The 15,946-nt window shown below is 58.2% G+C and overlaps 2 protein-coding genes and 1 long non-coding RNA gene across 4 annotated transcripts; all 3 read left to right on the top strand.

Moving 5' to 3' along the window:
* Positions 1–3,294: 3,294 nt before the first annotated feature.
* LOC128779205 (uncharacterized) lies at positions 3,295–6,936 on the top strand. The gene is made up of 3 exons (XR_008425114.1): positions 3,295–5,078; positions 6,285–6,439; positions 6,528–6,936. It is a non-coding gene; the product is annotated as an uncharacterized lncRNA (long non-coding RNA).
* Positions 6,937–7,056: 120 nt separating this feature from the next.
* Positions 7,057–12,408, top strand: DUS3L (dihydrouridine synthase 3 like). 2 transcript variants are annotated; one of them, XM_024569248.4, is made up of 14 exons: positions 7,057–7,074; positions 7,191–7,363; positions 8,070–8,358; positions 8,604–9,113; positions 9,470–9,511; positions 9,669–9,821; positions 10,049–10,165; positions 10,365–10,430; positions 10,502–10,612; positions 11,081–11,177; positions 11,360–11,435; positions 11,797–11,985; positions 12,064–12,192; positions 12,286–12,408. In XM_024569248.4, the coding sequence occupies exons 2-14, from the start codon at positions 7,266–7,268 to the stop codon at positions 12,356–12,358; spliced, it is 1,950 nt and encodes a 649-aa protein (XP_024425016.1). In that variant the 5' UTR covers positions 7,057–7,074; positions 7,191–7,265; the 3' UTR covers positions 12,359–12,408. The 2 variants fall into 2 exon arrangements, with proteins under 2 accessions (XP_024425016.1, XP_053766947.1); XM_053910972.1 differs by lacking the exon at positions 7,057–7,074 and having other exon boundaries at positions 7,158–7,363.
* Positions 12,409–13,048: 640 nt separating this feature from the next.
* On the top strand, positions 13,049–14,756 carry PRR22 (proline rich 22). Its single transcript, XM_024568752.1, has 3 exons — positions 13,049–13,178; positions 13,286–13,348; positions 13,681–14,756. The coding sequence occupies exons 1-3, from the start codon at positions 13,049–13,051 to the stop codon at positions 14,754–14,756; spliced, it is 1,269 nt and encodes a 422-aa protein (XP_024424520.1).
* The last annotated feature ends 1,190 nt before the right edge of the window (positions 14,757–15,946 follow it).

The following is a 15,946-nucleotide window of genomic DNA, read 5'->3' as shown; positions in this document are numbered from 1 at the left end:
ACCCCAGTAAGGATTGTATGGTCCCCTAGTCCCGCCCCAGTTCCTCTTTCCAGAAAGCTAAAAGCCTCTCCTGAAAAAGCCATTCCAGAGAACTAAGATCCAGTGTTTTTCCCTAAGACATTGATACCCTAAGACTGACGACTGCTGTGCACAGAGTCCCCATCAAGTGGAAGTTCCTTCCAGTCTTGCCCCAGGGCCCTGCGGGGGATCTCTTTCCCACGCAGGGCTCCCGACGGCGCCCTTCTGGACACCAAGACCCGGAGCTGCTCCCTAACAACCAATGAGCCCAAACCCTCTGGATCCTCCTCCCCGACGGCTCCGCGTTCCCAAAGCGCCCCCTGGCGGTCTCAGATGACTAGAGGGAGGGAATGGAGGAGCAGGGTGGGCGGGGCTGGCGCCGCGGTGGCTCCACCCCACCCGGGCCCAATTAAGGAGAAACACCTTCCTGCAGCCCCGCCCTCGGCTCCAGCATTCAAGCTCCTCCCCGCACCGTCCAGGCCAGCGCCTGTGTTCTTGGGGCCTGGTGCCCAGGTTTCTCACTCCCGCAGTCTGATTTCTTGGGGTCTTCTCACTCTGGCCCAGGACGCCTGCACTCCTCTAATCCCAGCAGCTTGGGGTTATGAACAATAGGCTCTCGTAGGACCCCACTCCCCACCCCCAATACACATTCTCCCATGGGGCCCATACAACTTGCGTGTACACGGTGATAGAGGCCACTCGGGCACCCCCACCCTGTTGTACATGAGTTTGAGCCGATTGGGTGTGCGCACAGCGCACGTGCAAGAGAGATGTGACCGGCAGTGTGACTTGGGGTCAGAGTAATAGTGGAGCCCCGGCTTCCAGGTCCCAGGCCAGGATGGAAAGGACAGGTGTCTGTGCTGTGTGGCTTTGGGCCGGTAATTCGCCTCTCCGTGCTTCTGTTTCCCCACCTGTATTATTAGAAGATTCTCATAGGGTTGTAGAAAGGACCTGTGCCAGGTGCGTGGTGAACAATGTTTAAGTGTCCTTCATTGCAGGTGTTGCCAAGTGCTCACTCCCAGAGACACCCGCACCCTCAGAAGGGAAGGTCATGGCACTGGTGGCCACACAGATACTCCCCAAACCCTTGTTCCAGGCAGGGTCACACCCACCGCCATGCCCGTTCTCACATGTACGTGCAATCCTTATGTATACAGTGGTCACAGCCACCTACATCCTCCCACGTGGACATCAGCTGATGCTCACGCTCATACAGATATTCTCACTTCACTCCCATCCACACACACTTGTGCACACAGATACAAAGCTCACACATGCACACACACAGTTCTCCGTTGAGACACAGTCCCACATGATATTCATACACTTACCATCAGCCCACTGGCCTTCAGAGTACCTGCAGGGGTCAAATTAGGGCTGCTGGTGCACACGCACGCTCATTTGGCACATTGTTACACAAGTCCCATGTTGCCTGGCGCTAGCACATGCATTCGCACACACACAGAGCTCACATAAAACCCGACAACACTCACAGGCCGTTCTGAGCACAGATTGCCTACACCACAGCCACACAGGCAGAGGAACTGTGGAGACACTGTCGCGTGTGCACACACGCCAGTCTGGGAGGCACAGCTTCCCTGTACACACGCAGCCCTGCCAGGAACTCACCCCCACCGCTCCAGCCACATTAAGCTGTCACCAGCTGCACCGTGGCTGCCTCCTGCTCACCCCACACTGCCTGTGTCCCCCTCCCCCTGTGGTTGGAGGCCTTGGGGGAGGGGTTGTTCAAGCACATGGGGAGCAGGACACTCACATGTGCCCACCATGTGGACGCTCATAAAATGGTTGTCCTGGCAACAGCAACTTGAAAGGCTTGGTTCTTCCTCCGGGGTGGGTAGGATGGAAGATAGGAGGTGGGGACACCAGTGTCCACACCCACCTTCCACCACAGGCATGTGTGTCACACTCAAGCATGCACACACTGATACAGACACATGTGGAGGAAGCCCCATCACACTGACACCCCAGAAACCCAGCCCTCCTCAGGGCTGGCCCTACGTGGTCACATCAGACATAGGTGTGACACCCTTACACACCACTGGGTCACTTCCCACAACCCAGCACCCCTGCCACTTTCTGTCACCAACCCACACACTATTTTGGTAACACAGAAACCCCGTCACACTAGCTGACACTGCAGCCAGGAATTGCTGCACACGAGGGCACCTCTGCCCTCCAGCCTTCACCCCCCTCAAAGGAGTTGTCTAGGCCTGGCTGCCCAGGAGGCCAAGGAAACTCAGAGGGTGGTTCTACGTCCAGGAAACATGAGTATTTACAATGCTTTATTTTTAAACCTTCCTTGTCCTGCACTGGGGCCCCTGCAAGGCAGAGCGGGCGGAACCAAAAGTGCAGCCCATGGGTCTGGACTGTGGCCTCCCAGGGCACAAATGTGTGGAAACCAAGGCTTGGCGAAGAACAGCAGGCACCCATGGGCACCTGGCCCTTATGGCTGGTTTGAGCCTGCTGGCCCCAGGGTCAAGGCTGAGGCAGGGGTGGGATAGCACAGGGCAAGCTGGAACCTGGGCTCTTTCACGTGCCTGTAGCATTTGTCCAGGAATTAGCTTTGTCCCTTCGTAGCCTCCTGGGGTGCCTCCCCCAGGTAACTCCAGGCAACACACCCCCTCCCCAGCCTGCTCTGTGCCCACTTGGCAGTTTTGAAAGGCAAGAATCAGAGAGGTCAAGATGCTAGCCCAAGGTCACACAGTAAGGAAGAGGCTCAAACCTGGGGTTGGATGACTCTAGAACATTCAGTCACTTCCCCCAGCCACTCCTCCACCCCTGTACCCCGAGGCTGGCCCCCTGCCTTCTCTGGGTAGTCACTGCTCCCAAGGGGAGTGTTCCGTTCAAGAGTGAAGGCCCATGTAGAGGTTGTGGGAGGCTGGCAGCCGCTGGCCAAGACTCAGACTTGGCTGGCGGAGAAGTTTCCATCTTAGTACCAGGAGCTAGTCCAGGCCCTGGGGGCCCAGGACTGCACTTCAGGACCCCCAGGGACCAGACCTATGGGGATGGGGGTGGCCCGGCGTCCTCTGTGCCCTCTATGCCTCTAGCTGTCGCCAGCCGGAGCGTTGGTCCTCTCCACACACTAAGCATTACCCCATCCCTCAGTGTGCTGGTGACCTAGCTTGTCAGTTTCCCCATCTGTGAAATGGCTTCCATGTTTGTTTTGTGCACAGCACAGGCCTTCAGTGGTGGGTAGTGTTGCTCTCCAAGAGGATCCTCCAAACTAGGCTTTGGAGCTCTTGATGGGACAGTCACCCTCGCCCTGAGCTAGACGGTGCTACAAGTGGGGAGAGAGGCCTCAGCACACTGACCGGAGACAGAGCGCGGCACACACACCCAGCCAGGGTCAGAGCGAGGGGCCCTGGGGCCAGAGGAGGAGCCACCCTGCTTCAGCCAGGATGAGGCCTTTGCGGCTTGTGGGCGGCAGGAAGGAGCCGGCTGGTTCCAGGCAAGGATGGGAAAAGCAGAGATGGTGTTTGTCCCCACAGGGGCCATTTACAGCCACGGGTCGCAGGTTCAAGGGTCCTATCCCTGGAGGCTCTGGGTCAGCAAGGTGGGAAAGCCATCAGGGTGGCAGGAGGGAGCTGGGTGGGCCCCGAGCTGTGTGGTCGCCTGCAGGGCGGGGCCAGAATGAGGAGCTTCCTAGGCTCATAGAGGCACAGACCCTACCCCACAAAAGTCACAGATGTGAACACACTGTCACACACACAGGGACACAGACACACAGACACACCCCAAAGTAACTCATATTCAGCAGTGACAGCTGCAAATATATATATACTATCACACACACAAATGCAAAAGCCACAAACGTGCATACATAATCACATACTTATAGACACACAAAACAGTCACAAATGTGTGCTGACACACAGACATGCAACATACAAAAGACACACATGCTTATATGCACATAAACATGCTCATAGGCACACACACGGACACCTCCCCGAAGTCATTCATACTCAGCAGTCACAGTTGTGAATGTGTGTGCACCATCACCTCCCACACACACACTCACGCACACACACCGCAGTCCCGGTCACTGGGGTTCAGCAGCCCTGCAGCACATCCCCCCTGGCACCCGGCTCTCAGCCGCCTGCCTGCCCTGCTGTCTCACATCCTTGGCCCCGAGTTGCCCTAATCCTGGTCTCGTGTCCTGCAGCCAGAAGATAAGGGGCAGCTGCAGCCCCAGATAAAGAAGGCGCAGCCACAAATCTGAGGGGGCCCTGGCAGCAGTGGGCACCAAGCCCGGCCACACCTGCCTCATGGCTGCCAACGCCACCCGGCCTGGCTGAGAGGAGTGAGAGTAAAAGGGAGACGGAGGAGAGGGGAGGGAGACAGATAGATGAAGAGAGACACAGAGAAAAAAGAGAAACGTGAAGAGCGAGGCGACAAACATGGAGGGAAAGAGAAATGCAGAGAAAGATAAGAGACAGAGGGACACACAGAACAAAATGCAAAAAGAGAACCAAAAGGGGACAAAAGAGGAATAATAAAGGAGAGAGCAAGCTAGTGACTGAGCGATGTGCCAGCTGCCTTCCGCAGACCCTGCCGCACCCCCACCTGGTGCCTCAGTCTCCCCTTCTGCCTTTTTGCTTTAGAGAATGACCCAGGCCTGGTTCAGGGTGGGAGGACACCTTCCTTAATGTCCCCACACTCTCCAGCGTGACACCTGAAAAGGCCTCAGCCCCCTGTCAGAGCCTCAGGGAAGGTGAGACATGCCAGAACAGGCCCCGCCCCCTGTCTCAGTCTCCCCAGCCGAGGTAGGATGTGCTCACTGAGGAAGTGTTCGCTGTGTGTGCATCCATGGTGTGCCAGGCCCTGTGCTGGCTGCCGGGCACAGAGCAGCCGAGGTACACCCGGCTCCCACCCTCTCTGGGCTCACAGTCCAGTGGGGAAGACAGTTTTATGACCAGGAGGCTTCCAGGATGATCTGAACGGTGATGGGGGGCACTGAGGCAGAGGCAGAGCCTGTAAGGGGCACTGGACTCACCCCAAGTGGGGAGCTGTCAGAGAGGCTTCCGGAGGAAAAGGAGGTGAGAACTGAAGTGGGAGTGTAATGAGCAAGGTAATGGGACCAGGGGATAGACCTCTTGGAAGAGAGAAGAGCACTTGCAAAGACTGGGAAGTAAGACTGGCTCCTGGGAAGTCTGAAATGAACTTGGTGATTGACTTTAGGGAATGAGGAGGTAATAAGGGATAAAGCTGGGGAAGGCAGCAGAGGTGGGATCATGTAGGAACTTGGGGACCGTGGTCCAGGGCTGGGATGGTAGGCAGCCATGGAAGGCTTGGGAGCAGGGGAGGGCCATGGTTATATGTGTTTTAGAAAGAGCTGTGGGAAGCTGGGATGTTGGGGGCAGGAGGAGAAGACATTGAGGCCTGGGAGGCAGGGTGATGGGAGAAGAGACTAGAGAGAGACTAGAGGGAAAGCGGGCAGGAAACTGCAGGGAGAGGCAGATGCCCTAGTCGTTGGTTCTGGGCGGTGTGGGTGGTAGTCTCTGGGCAAGGGACCACTGCAGCCTGTGGAATCAGGTGGAGATGGGATAAATTCCTGTTCCTTCCACACAATGTCAGAGAGAGAATGAGTTAAAGCATGAAGAGGGGACACAGTAACTGTTCGATAATAGTATAGCTACTGGGAAAAAATATTATACTGTTAAAATAATACAATAAATAACAATGGGCAGTTAATATTATGCCATTAATATTAATACTCATGTTTATCAATGGCCAGTCCACAGCCCCCCTCCTACAAGAAGCCTTCTTGGCCCTACACAGAGCAGTCAGGCCATGTCAGGGCAGGGCCAGGGGAAGCTGGGAAAGCTCTTCTGGGAGGCTGAGGCCCAGTGAGGGGTGGCCAGATACCTGAGGTCACCCACTGTGGGCCTCAGTTTCCCCACACCTGTCCAATTATCTCTCCAGACTGGTCGTGTCTGTGGAAGGACAGGGGGACACTACTGGTAGAACCTCAGACGGCAGTGGGATGGGCACCGCGAGAAGGAGAAGTGAGCTCCCACCACTGGACGTGGGAAGCGGGGCTGGGCAAGAAGTCTCCCAAAGACTGCAGCAGTTTCTCCGAGTTTTTGATTTCCCGATTCCACTGTTTTATTCCTAGATTGTCCTACAGAGGGCAGCCGAGGCCAGAGATGGAAGACAAACTTGCTCCCCCTCCCACTTCCATTTTTTCCAGGTCTTTGAAAAGCGAGCCTGTTGTGGCTTCAAGCAAATCCTTTCCTTCCTAGGTCCTCAGTTGCACCATATGTTACGCAAGCACAGTCCCAGCGTCACGTCCCTTCCCTGAGAAAGTTTTGTCGAGTTTAGCAGAGAAATGCAAGGAACCGAAGGGTTTGGTCGTTCCCACCCGGCACTGTGTTCACGTAATTCAGGGCATATAACAGTAAGAAAGTAGTAAAAACAGTAGTCGTTAACATTTATTGATCATTATTTATTAAATTCTCACCTTCTAAAAGAGATACTTTTATCAGGCCCATTCTTCTGATGAGGAGATGGAGGCACAGAGGAATTAAACAGCAATGTTCCCAGCTGGTAAGTGGAAGGGCTGGGATTCGAACCTGACGGGCTGAGTCCAGAGCCCTGAGGTCTCTGCTGCAGCAAGTCTCTTCCAGAAACTGGGAGCTTCAGGCGGGGGACAACAGGGCGCAGTGACGACTGTCGCAAATAGTGAATAGATTCTGCCCTCCTTCGCCGACAGCCCTCCCACTTGCCTGGGGTAAGAGCCCCAGTCCTCCCAGCAGCACACAAGGCCCTGCACGACCCCTCACTGCCCTCTGACCTCATCCCTCTCTCCCCTTCACTCTGTCCAGGCACGCAGGGCTCGCTGCTTCTCCCAAACGCCAGGGCTTGGTCCTACCTCAGGGCCTTTGCACTGGCTGTTCCCACCACCTGTAACAATTTTTTTAAAAACCCAGCAGGAAAACAAAACACTTCTGTGGGCCTACTGCTGTACGCAGGAAAAGAGTGTGCGAGCCGCTCGAGGATCTCTGAACAGGTCCATCACCCTCTCATTAAGAGGTATCAGTAGTAAAAGATAACCGAGGCCCCGCCCCCCACGCAGGCTCCGCCCCCGTTACGACAACGCGCGTACAATGGCGTCACTGGGAGCGACCCAGGCATGTGCGCTTCCCCAGCACGAACGGCGCGGGGTACACAAGCGACCCGGAAGGTCTTCTCCGTACACTCCAAAGCGGGCGTGAGGTGGGCCGATGGCGGAGGGTGCGGCGGAAGCCCCAGCAGAGAGTGGTGGCGGTGGCGACTTAGGAGCCAGCGCGCTGGAACGGGGAGTGGCGCCCATTAAGTCTCGGTGAGTTGGCGGGACCGGGTAAAACTTCACGGAGCCTTCCCGGCACCCGTAGGGCGCCTCGAGCGGTGCATGCCGGGAGGTGGGGTAACCCGGCGCGGGAAGCTCGCAGGCTTCTTCTATGTGGGCTGTTCCTCAGCGGCAACACCTGAGATAACGCACGTCGGGGACTGTCACTTACGCTCAGGACGCCAGGGAGCATGCTAGTGTGGGAGGGGTTTGAGGCGAGGGCCGCAGTGCAAGCTGGGGACCGTAGTCTCAGTGTATGTCGGGAATAGCGCGAGTGTCCCTTCGGGCAGCCTCAGTTACAGAGGCTGGGTCTGGTGTCTCAGCCGATTACCGGGGGACAGGCTGGGGCTTGTAGGGCTGAAAGGTGTGCTGGGAAATGTGGTGGCTGTAGTCCCCGTTGTGAGGCATGCTGGGACGCGCAGTTTATTTTAGCCTCATGTGGCCAGGGATGTTCCTGCCTGATGCCTATAATTTGGCTTAACACTCCAGGCAATGGGGACTCAAAGACAAAATAGGCCCTCCTGTGGCTCTGAGATTCGCCCAGGCTGGCAAATGTCTGGTTCTAAGCAGTGAGGTCCCCATCAGCAGAAGCATGTAAGCAGAGGCAAGTGTCCTCAGTTTCTTTTCCCGGTGTTCATTGAATGGAGCTCAGGGAAAGGATTCCCTCAAGACTTCCTTTTTCCTCTTTTTCTACCTATAGATACCTCACCACCAAGGAGCAGTTCCATGAATTCCTGGAAGCTGCAAGGCAGGAGAAGCCCAGCCGGGAACCCAGGGAAGGAAACTGTCATGACTGTGCCCTGGCTGAGCCTGAGGCCAAGCGGATCCGACTGAAGGATGGGCAGCTGGGAGAGGACACCACGGAGGAGGCAGCTGAGCTCGGCCAGCATCCTCAGGCTCAGAAGAGAGCCCGGGGCCAGAACAAAGGCCGGCCTCACCTGAAACCCACCCACTATGACAAGAACAGGCTCTGCCCCTCCCTGGTGCAGGTTAGTGTCAGTTGTCACCAGAAAGTCCCAGAGGCTTTCAGTCTGAGCCTCTCTGTCCCCATTCAGTCCTCATGGTGTTGTGATGTAAATATTATTTTCCCCATTTTCCAGATGAAGAAACTGAGGCACAGTGAGGTTACTGAGTTGTCCCAGGACCCACAGCCAGGAGGGGAGGGGTCTGATTCAAAGCCTGGCTGCCCCAGCCTCTCCCTGTCCTCCCTCACTGCCTCCCTGTTTCCCTGCAGGAATCGGCTGCTAAGTGTTTTTTTGGCGATCGATGTCGCTTCCTACACGACGTGAACAGCTACCTAGAGACCAAGCCGGCTGACCTGGGCCCCTGCTGTGTACTATTCGAGACTTATGGCAGGTGCCCCTATGGTGTGACCTGCCGTTTTGCCAGGGCCCATCTAGGGCCCGAGGGCCAGAACCTGGTGCGGGAGGAGGTGGTCCAGGCCCCTCCCATCCGAAATGGCTTGGACAAGGCTCTGCAGCAGCAACTGCGAAAGCGCAAGATCCACTTTGAGCGTGCTGAGCAGGCCCTGCGCCAGCTAGGCAAGGGCCACCTGCCAGGCCCTACCCCTTCTTCTGTCACTGCTCCCACAGGGACAGTGAGTGCCCCAGGGCAAGACAACTGTGACACCCAGCAGGCCCCCCTAGGGCCCGGCACTGGTACCCCTCCCCGCAGCCCCATCCAGACCTGCGGGCCCCTGACGGATGAGGACATGGTCAGGCTGCGGCCTTGTGAGAAGAGGCGGGTATGGGTCACAGGCTTCTGCTTGAGGACATTAGCAGTATGGGGAGCAGAAAGGACTGGACACACACTCCCAGCCACAGAGAGTTAGGGATGAGGCAGAGGGAAGCAGTGGGAAAGGCTTCCTGGAAGAGAGGGCATTAGGACTGGGGGTTTGATGGTTGACTAAAAGCTGTCCAGGAGAGAACATGGAGGAAAGAACATTTATCTTAGATAGATTGGTTGACCCATGCGGAGGTTTAGAGGTGAAAGGGTGCTAGGCCAGTGGGGCAGAGAAAAGTATGTTTTAGATTGTGGGGAGAAGGGAAGCCTCAAAATCCAGGTTGGAGGGTAGAGCCTCACTGTTTTCTTTCCTTCTAGCTTGACATCAGTGGCAAACTGTACCTGGCCCCCCTCACCACGGTAGGGCCTGTGTGGGGTGGGGTGGGTGGTGGCAGCATGGTCACCCTGCCAGTGCCCAGTGCCTGCTGGTCTCAGGTCGTCCTGTTGAGGACACTCACGGTGTGGGGGGAGGTGTCTGGGGCACCCCTCACTTGTCTGTGTTCCCCACTGCCCCCAGTGTGGGAACCTGCCCTTCCGGCGAATCTGTAAGCGTTTTGGGGCTGACGTGACATGTGGGGAGATGGCCGTCTGCACCAACCTGCTGCAGGGCCAGACGTCTGAGTGGGCCCTGCTCAAACGCCACCACTGTGAGGACATCTTTGGTGTCCAGGTTGGTGCTACCCTGAGGGAGGGAGGAAGAGAGGGAGGAGGCGGCTTTCAGCTGCCAAGGTCTGGAGCAAGGTTCAGGGTTGGCTCTCCTGGAACCTAGGCCGGGCTCAGTCACCTCCCAGATCCCTGTCACCTCAACCATGAGGCAGGCTGATGGCCTTGGCATGGGGCCAGGCAGGGAGGGTCCAAACTGGCCCCTCACCCCCTCTGCTCTGTCACCTGCCACAGCTGGAGGGTGCCTTCCCTGATACCATGACCAAGTGTGCCGAGCTACTGAACCGCACCATCGAGGTGGATTTCGTGGACATTAATGTCGGCTGCCCCATTGACCTCGTGTACAAGAAGGTAGCAGCCGTTCAGCCCTCCATCCCCAGAGTGGGCCGAGTGTGGATGGGCAGAGGCCTGGGACCTGGCTTTGCTCTTGCATGAGTCACTGGGAACCTATGTGGGTCCCGGTGCCTCCGTTTCCCCATTTGACCAGCAAGGGACGTCAGGCTCAGTGTGGGTGCTGCCCTCATTTGCTGCACCCGTGTGTCTCTCTCAGGGTGGGGGCTGTGCCCTCATGAACCGCTCTTCCAAGTTCCAGCAGATCGTCTGTGGCATGAACCAGGTACGCCCCAAGATGTCCACACCTCTTCTCCACTCAATCCCGGGCCCTGCTGACCACACCCGTCCCCGCAGGTGCTGGACGTGCCGCTGACGGTGAAGATCCGCACAGGCGTCCAGGAACGTGTAAACCTGGCACACCGACTGCTGCCCAAGTTGCGGGACTGGGGCACAGCCCTGGTCACGGTGGGTCTTGGGGTACAGTGGGTATCAGGGGCCTTCCGGCAACCCTTTCTTCTTCTTCTTTTTTTTAACTTTTTAAAGATTTTATTGAGATTTTATTTATTTTTAGAGAGGGGAAGAGAAGGAGAAAGAGGGAAATATCAGTGTGTGGTTGCCTCTTGCAGCCCCCTACTGGGGTCCTGGCTCGCAACCCAGGCATGTGCCCTGACTGGGAATCGAACCCTCTACCCTTTGGTTCACAGCCCGCACTCCATCCACTGAGCCAGGGACCAGCAACCCTTTCTAATGGTTTCTTTCCCTCCTCCCTTTTCATCTCGGCTCTCCCTCCATCTCTGACTCTGTCTGTCTGTCTGTCTGTCTGTCTCAGCCTGGGTCTCTGGTCTCTCTCTCTCTCTCTCTCACTCTCACTCACTTACATGCTCCACCTCCCTGGACCTTCCTTCCCTCCCTATGTGGTTGCTTCTCCTCTAGCTCCACGGCCGCTCTCGGGAACAGCGCTACACCAAGATGGCTGACTGGCAGTACATCAAGCAGTGTGTGACCGCAGCCAGCCCCATGCCCCTGTTCGGTGAGTTCCCTGTCACTCAAACTTACATGCCCTGTCATAAAAGGCCACAGACACACCGGGGCCCACCCCATATCGGAGACCCCTTCCTGCCTCAGTGGGGGCTGCTGGGTTGGCAAGAACTCCCAAGACCTGGCTTTCCTGCCTGCATGCAGCTCCCTGAGGCCCCCGTATCTGTGCCTCAGGAAATGGAGACATCTTATCCTATGAGGACGCTAACTGTGCCATGCAGACTGGTGTTGCTGGAATCATGATTGCCCGGTGAGCGTGCCCAGTGCCTGGGCTGGGGGTGGGGGGGCGTGTGCAGAGAGCTATTTGGAGCTGCCCTTGAGGCCTGGCCTGCATTGGGGGAGGGCATCTGTGTCTGCGCTTTTTCTCTCCTGTCACAGTATTCCAGACCAACTGCTGCACTCCCTAGTCCCCGTTGTCCCCAGCAGCTGTGTCTGTCTGTGCAGAGAGATGGTGGGGCTGCAGCTGGGAGGGGTAGGAAGGTGTGGAAATTTCTGCAGCTGTGGGCTTGGAGTTTCGAGTTAGAACTCTTAGGGTTCGAAGGTTGTATGAGCACAGCAGGCAGGTCTGGGACTGTGGGTTGGGACGCCTCTGACCCCTCCCCACCCCTCAGTGGTGCCCTGCTCAAGCCGTGGCTGTTCACGGAGATCAAGGAGCAGCGACACTGGGACATTTCATCATCGGAGCGCCTGGACATCCTGCGGGACTTCACACACTACGGGCTGGAGCACTGGGGCTCGGACACGCAGGGCGTGGAGAAGACCCGCCGCTTCCTCCTCGAATGGCTCTCCTTCCTGTGCAGGTGGACAAGGAGCAGCTAGGGTGGGGGTGTGGTGGTGTGAGGCCAGCATGGCCCAACCCTGTCTCCACCTGCCTGCAGGTACGTGCCCATGGGTCTGCTGGAGCGGCTCCCCCAGAGGATCAATGAGCGGCCCCCCTACTACTTGGGCCGCGACTACCTGGAGACACTCATGGCCAGCCAGAAGGCAGCCGACTGGATCCACATTAGGTGCTGGGAACTGAGGAGCTGGGTGGGGGGACATGCTGGGGAAGGGGTGGCCCAGGCCCCAGGTCTGACCTTGTCTTCTGCCTGCCCTAACAGTGAGATGCTGCTGGGACCCGTGCCGCCCAATTTCGTCTTTGTGCCAAAACATAAGGCCAATGCCTACAAGTAGCTGCAGGGGTGGGAGGGGGCATTGGAGGGTCTCCTTAGTGTGTGAGAAGACAATAAACTTTATTCTTTTAAAATTCAGGCCTTTCTGTGACCCTGAGGCGGCCCCTTCCCACTCCCGGGAGCCCTTCCTGGACATCTGCCCGTCCCCGTCCCCATCCCTGTCCCAGCAGCTCCCTTCCTTCTCCCTTCCTCATTCACTGTGGGCTCGGAGTTGCGAGCTGAACTCTCCCAGCCGCCCCCACAGGGCCAGCCCCATGCCAGTCGCTGCTGGTGCCCAGAGAGGCCCTGACCACAAAGAAGCCACAGGATTATTGGGGGGGGGGGGGAGCGCAGTCCTTGGCCTACGGGGGTGTGGATCAGGGCGGGCTGCATGGAGGAAGGGGTCTGAGAGCTATCAGATGGGCATTGCTGGTAAAGGCACAAGGCAGCACTCTAGGCCCAGGGTTTGCCCCACACTTTGTGACACATGTCTCCGGCTGCCTTGGTTTTCCCTTATGTCCCTGTCCACCCTCCCCCACCTCCAATACCTGGAATCCTGGCCAGTGGGAGGAACCACAGGCTGGAACCTGCCGCCAGGAGTAACCAGGCAAACAGAATTCTACGTGACTTCTGAGCCTGTTCTCCAGGTGAGGTGCTTATGCTCTCACCTGCCACCCTCCTGGCCTGCCTGGGCTGGGCCCCCCACCTCCCTATGCAGCACCCAAAACCCTTCTACACTACTGCAGCTCCCCAAGAAGGTTTCAGCCCTCGGGGCCTGGATGGCACTGAGGGGCCGGGCAGCCCGCCCACTGCTGCCTGCACAGAGCCTCTTCCCACTGTGGGTATGAGTCCGGCAGTGGTGGGAACAGGGGGCACCTGACTGGGTGGGGGGCCTGGGCTCTGCCCACCAGCTTCAGGACCCCACCTACCCGCATGACTTTGTCTGCAGGTTCCACCAACTTGTATCACCCCCCAGACCTGGACAAAGAGGTGTTTCCAGCCCCTCCAGCAGGTATCAGGCTCCTCCCAACCCTTGATTAGGCCCTGTGCGAGGGTTGGAGCGGGCAGGGCCATCTTGCCTGTCCCTCAGCAGCTCCCAGAAGCCGAAGTTCATGTCCTTGTTTCCCAAAGGGGCCCTCAGACTAAGGTCTGTGCCCCATCTAGATGAAGCCCTAAAGACAAGGCCTATGGCTGTTGTCCCCCAATGGGGCCCCCAAACCCAGGCTTCTACCCATAGGTCCCCAGGGTTTGGGCTGTGCTTCCCCCCACCATCCCACACTGCCTCCCCCAGGTAGGAGGGTCCTAGCCCTGCCCCTCTCAGGGCCGCCCCTCCTGGGCCCACAGGTTTCCAGATGGCGCCCTGCGGCTGCTTCTTTGACCCCCGAATTTACCGAATCGAGTGGGCCACCACTGACTTCGGCCAGTCGTCCCTGTACAAGCTGGCAGCAGCGGGTGGTGGGGTGCCAGCTGGGGGCCCTGCCTCATCGGGCACCTACCTCCTAGAGCCCCAGCACTACCTCAAGGCCCCGGTACAGCCTCCGCCTTACCCCCGTTTCCAGCCAGCACCCGAGGGCCCCCAGTACCTCATGCCCTACTACCCACCTGAGGGGCCCGGGCCCGAAGTCCTGGGCTTTGTAGGTGAAGGGGGGGGACCTGCCTTCGTGGAGCCACCCCCACCCCTGCTCAAGGAGGGCCTGGTGCCCCTGCCACCACCACTGCCCTCCAAGGAAAACAAGCTACCCCCTCTTCTCGTCACACTGCCCGCTGAGGCCGCTCTGCCCCCTGGGCCCTATGGCCACATCAAGGGTCGTTTGAGGGCCTTTCCTGCCAAGGAGCTGCAGGGCAATGGTACCGGGCCAGACCTGCTGTTCCCACCAGGCCCCGGGGACCCCAAGGTGGCCGAAGCAGAGGCAGCCCCATTGGGGGCGGGTGAGACTAGGTCCCCTGAGGCTGCCAGGGCCTTTGTGCTGCCTGAGAAGGTGCTGCTGGAAGACGCCATGAAGCTCTTCGACTGCCTGCCAGGGGGCACCGAGCCTGAGAAGTCCCTGCGCAAGGCCCCTGGACCAGCCCTGCCCGACAGCGGGGGTGGTGGGGACGACTCCAGCGACATCCGCTCGCTGCACCTGCCGGATGAGCTGCTGTCCTTCGACTACAGTGTGCCGGAGATCCTGGACACCGTGTCCAACGTGGACTACTTTTTCAACTTCAAGGCGCTTGACGAGGAGCCGCCACCCTGCCCAGGGCCCCCTGCCACCACCACTGCAGCCCCGGTGCTTCGGGCCGAGCCCCCCAGCAAGAGAAAGTCCAGTGCCTCAGCCACCAAAAAGGGGAGGCAAGGAGGCAAGAGTAAGCAGCCCGTGGGCCTGTCCAGTGCCCCCTCCCCGGCACCCAGGCAGGACCTGGGAGCCACCCCTCATTAAAGCAGATTTAACTTTAGCCCAGTGTCTACTTGGTGGCGATGGAGGGCAGTGGACGAGGGGCAGGCGCGGAGGGAGGGCCGCCCCCTCACCTGCTCCATCATCCAGTGGTCCCTGACCCACGTGGGGGGAGCCCTGCAGGAGCCCAGCATCTGCTGGGTGCTGGGCGTCCAGGCTGAGCCAAGGAGTCCTTGACTCGGGGGGACTCTACATCCCCTGTGTCCTGGCACTGGAAACAGCCAACAGGGAAGGAGGGCTTCTGGGAGGTGGGGAGACAGCACCCAGACCCCTGCACCATAAGGATTCCCCACCTCCACGTTTGGCAGAAGTCACGGCTGCCCAGAGAAAGGCAGGAATTTCCCTGGAGGGAAACATGCAGCCAGCGGGGTGGACCGTGGGAGTGGCTCCCAGCTCCCCCTCTTCTGTCCCTTTGCAGGCATAACCAGTGGAGGTGGGGGGGGGGGGGACTTCTGAGGAGGTTGCAACCGGGCTCTGCCTTAGCCCACCTGCCAGCGTGGGTGAGAGGCATGGGGGCACAGAGTGCATGGGAAGGACCCTGTGCTGGTTCAGGCAGACATGAGGGGCAGGTGCTGGATGGAGGTGAGGGGTGGGGGCTGGGCGAGGAGGTGGGAGAGAGTGCCCACTCGGCACACAGGTGACTGGAAATGGGTCCACTCATGATGGAGACGAGCATAGTGCACCTGAAACCCTGGTGACAGCCAGAGACCATGATGGGTAAGTCTGTCCCAGGTAGGGCGTTCGGCCCAGCACGTGGGTTCTGCATCCCTGGTAGCAGGCACAGGAGAGCCAGGACTTCGGGGGCCCGTGTGTTTGTACATGTGTTAGGGTTTATAAGCACAGATATGAAACAGCCTATCTTCTCCAGACTTCCCTGCTTTGACCAGGGTCTTAACCTTCTCTAATTGCTGTCTCACCCCTTCTGAGGCCTGACTGTCACTCCACTGTGTGCCTGTGTTGGTCTGTTTCACTCACTTGAAGGGTTGGGGGAGAAGAGGAAGAAATATCAATGTGAGAAAGAAACATCAACCAGTTGCCTTATCGTACATGCCCCAACCAAAGATCGAACCCACAACCTGGGTATATGCCCTGGTCGGGAATCGAACCCAAGACCTTTTAGTCAATGGGACAGTGTTGCAACCAACTGAGCCACCCAGCCAGGGCTCACCCACCCC

The sequence above is a fragment of the Desmodus rotundus genome, chromosome 9 (assembly GCF_022682495.2).
Source record: "Desmodus rotundus isolate HL8 chromosome 9, HLdesRot8A.1, whole genome shotgun sequence".
Classification (NCBI taxonomy): Eukaryota; Metazoa; Chordata; class Mammalia; order Chiroptera; family Phyllostomidae; genus Desmodus; species Desmodus rotundus.
The sequence above is the reverse complement of the archived record's forward strand: the minus strand, read 5'-3'. Positions and strand labels throughout refer to the sequence as shown.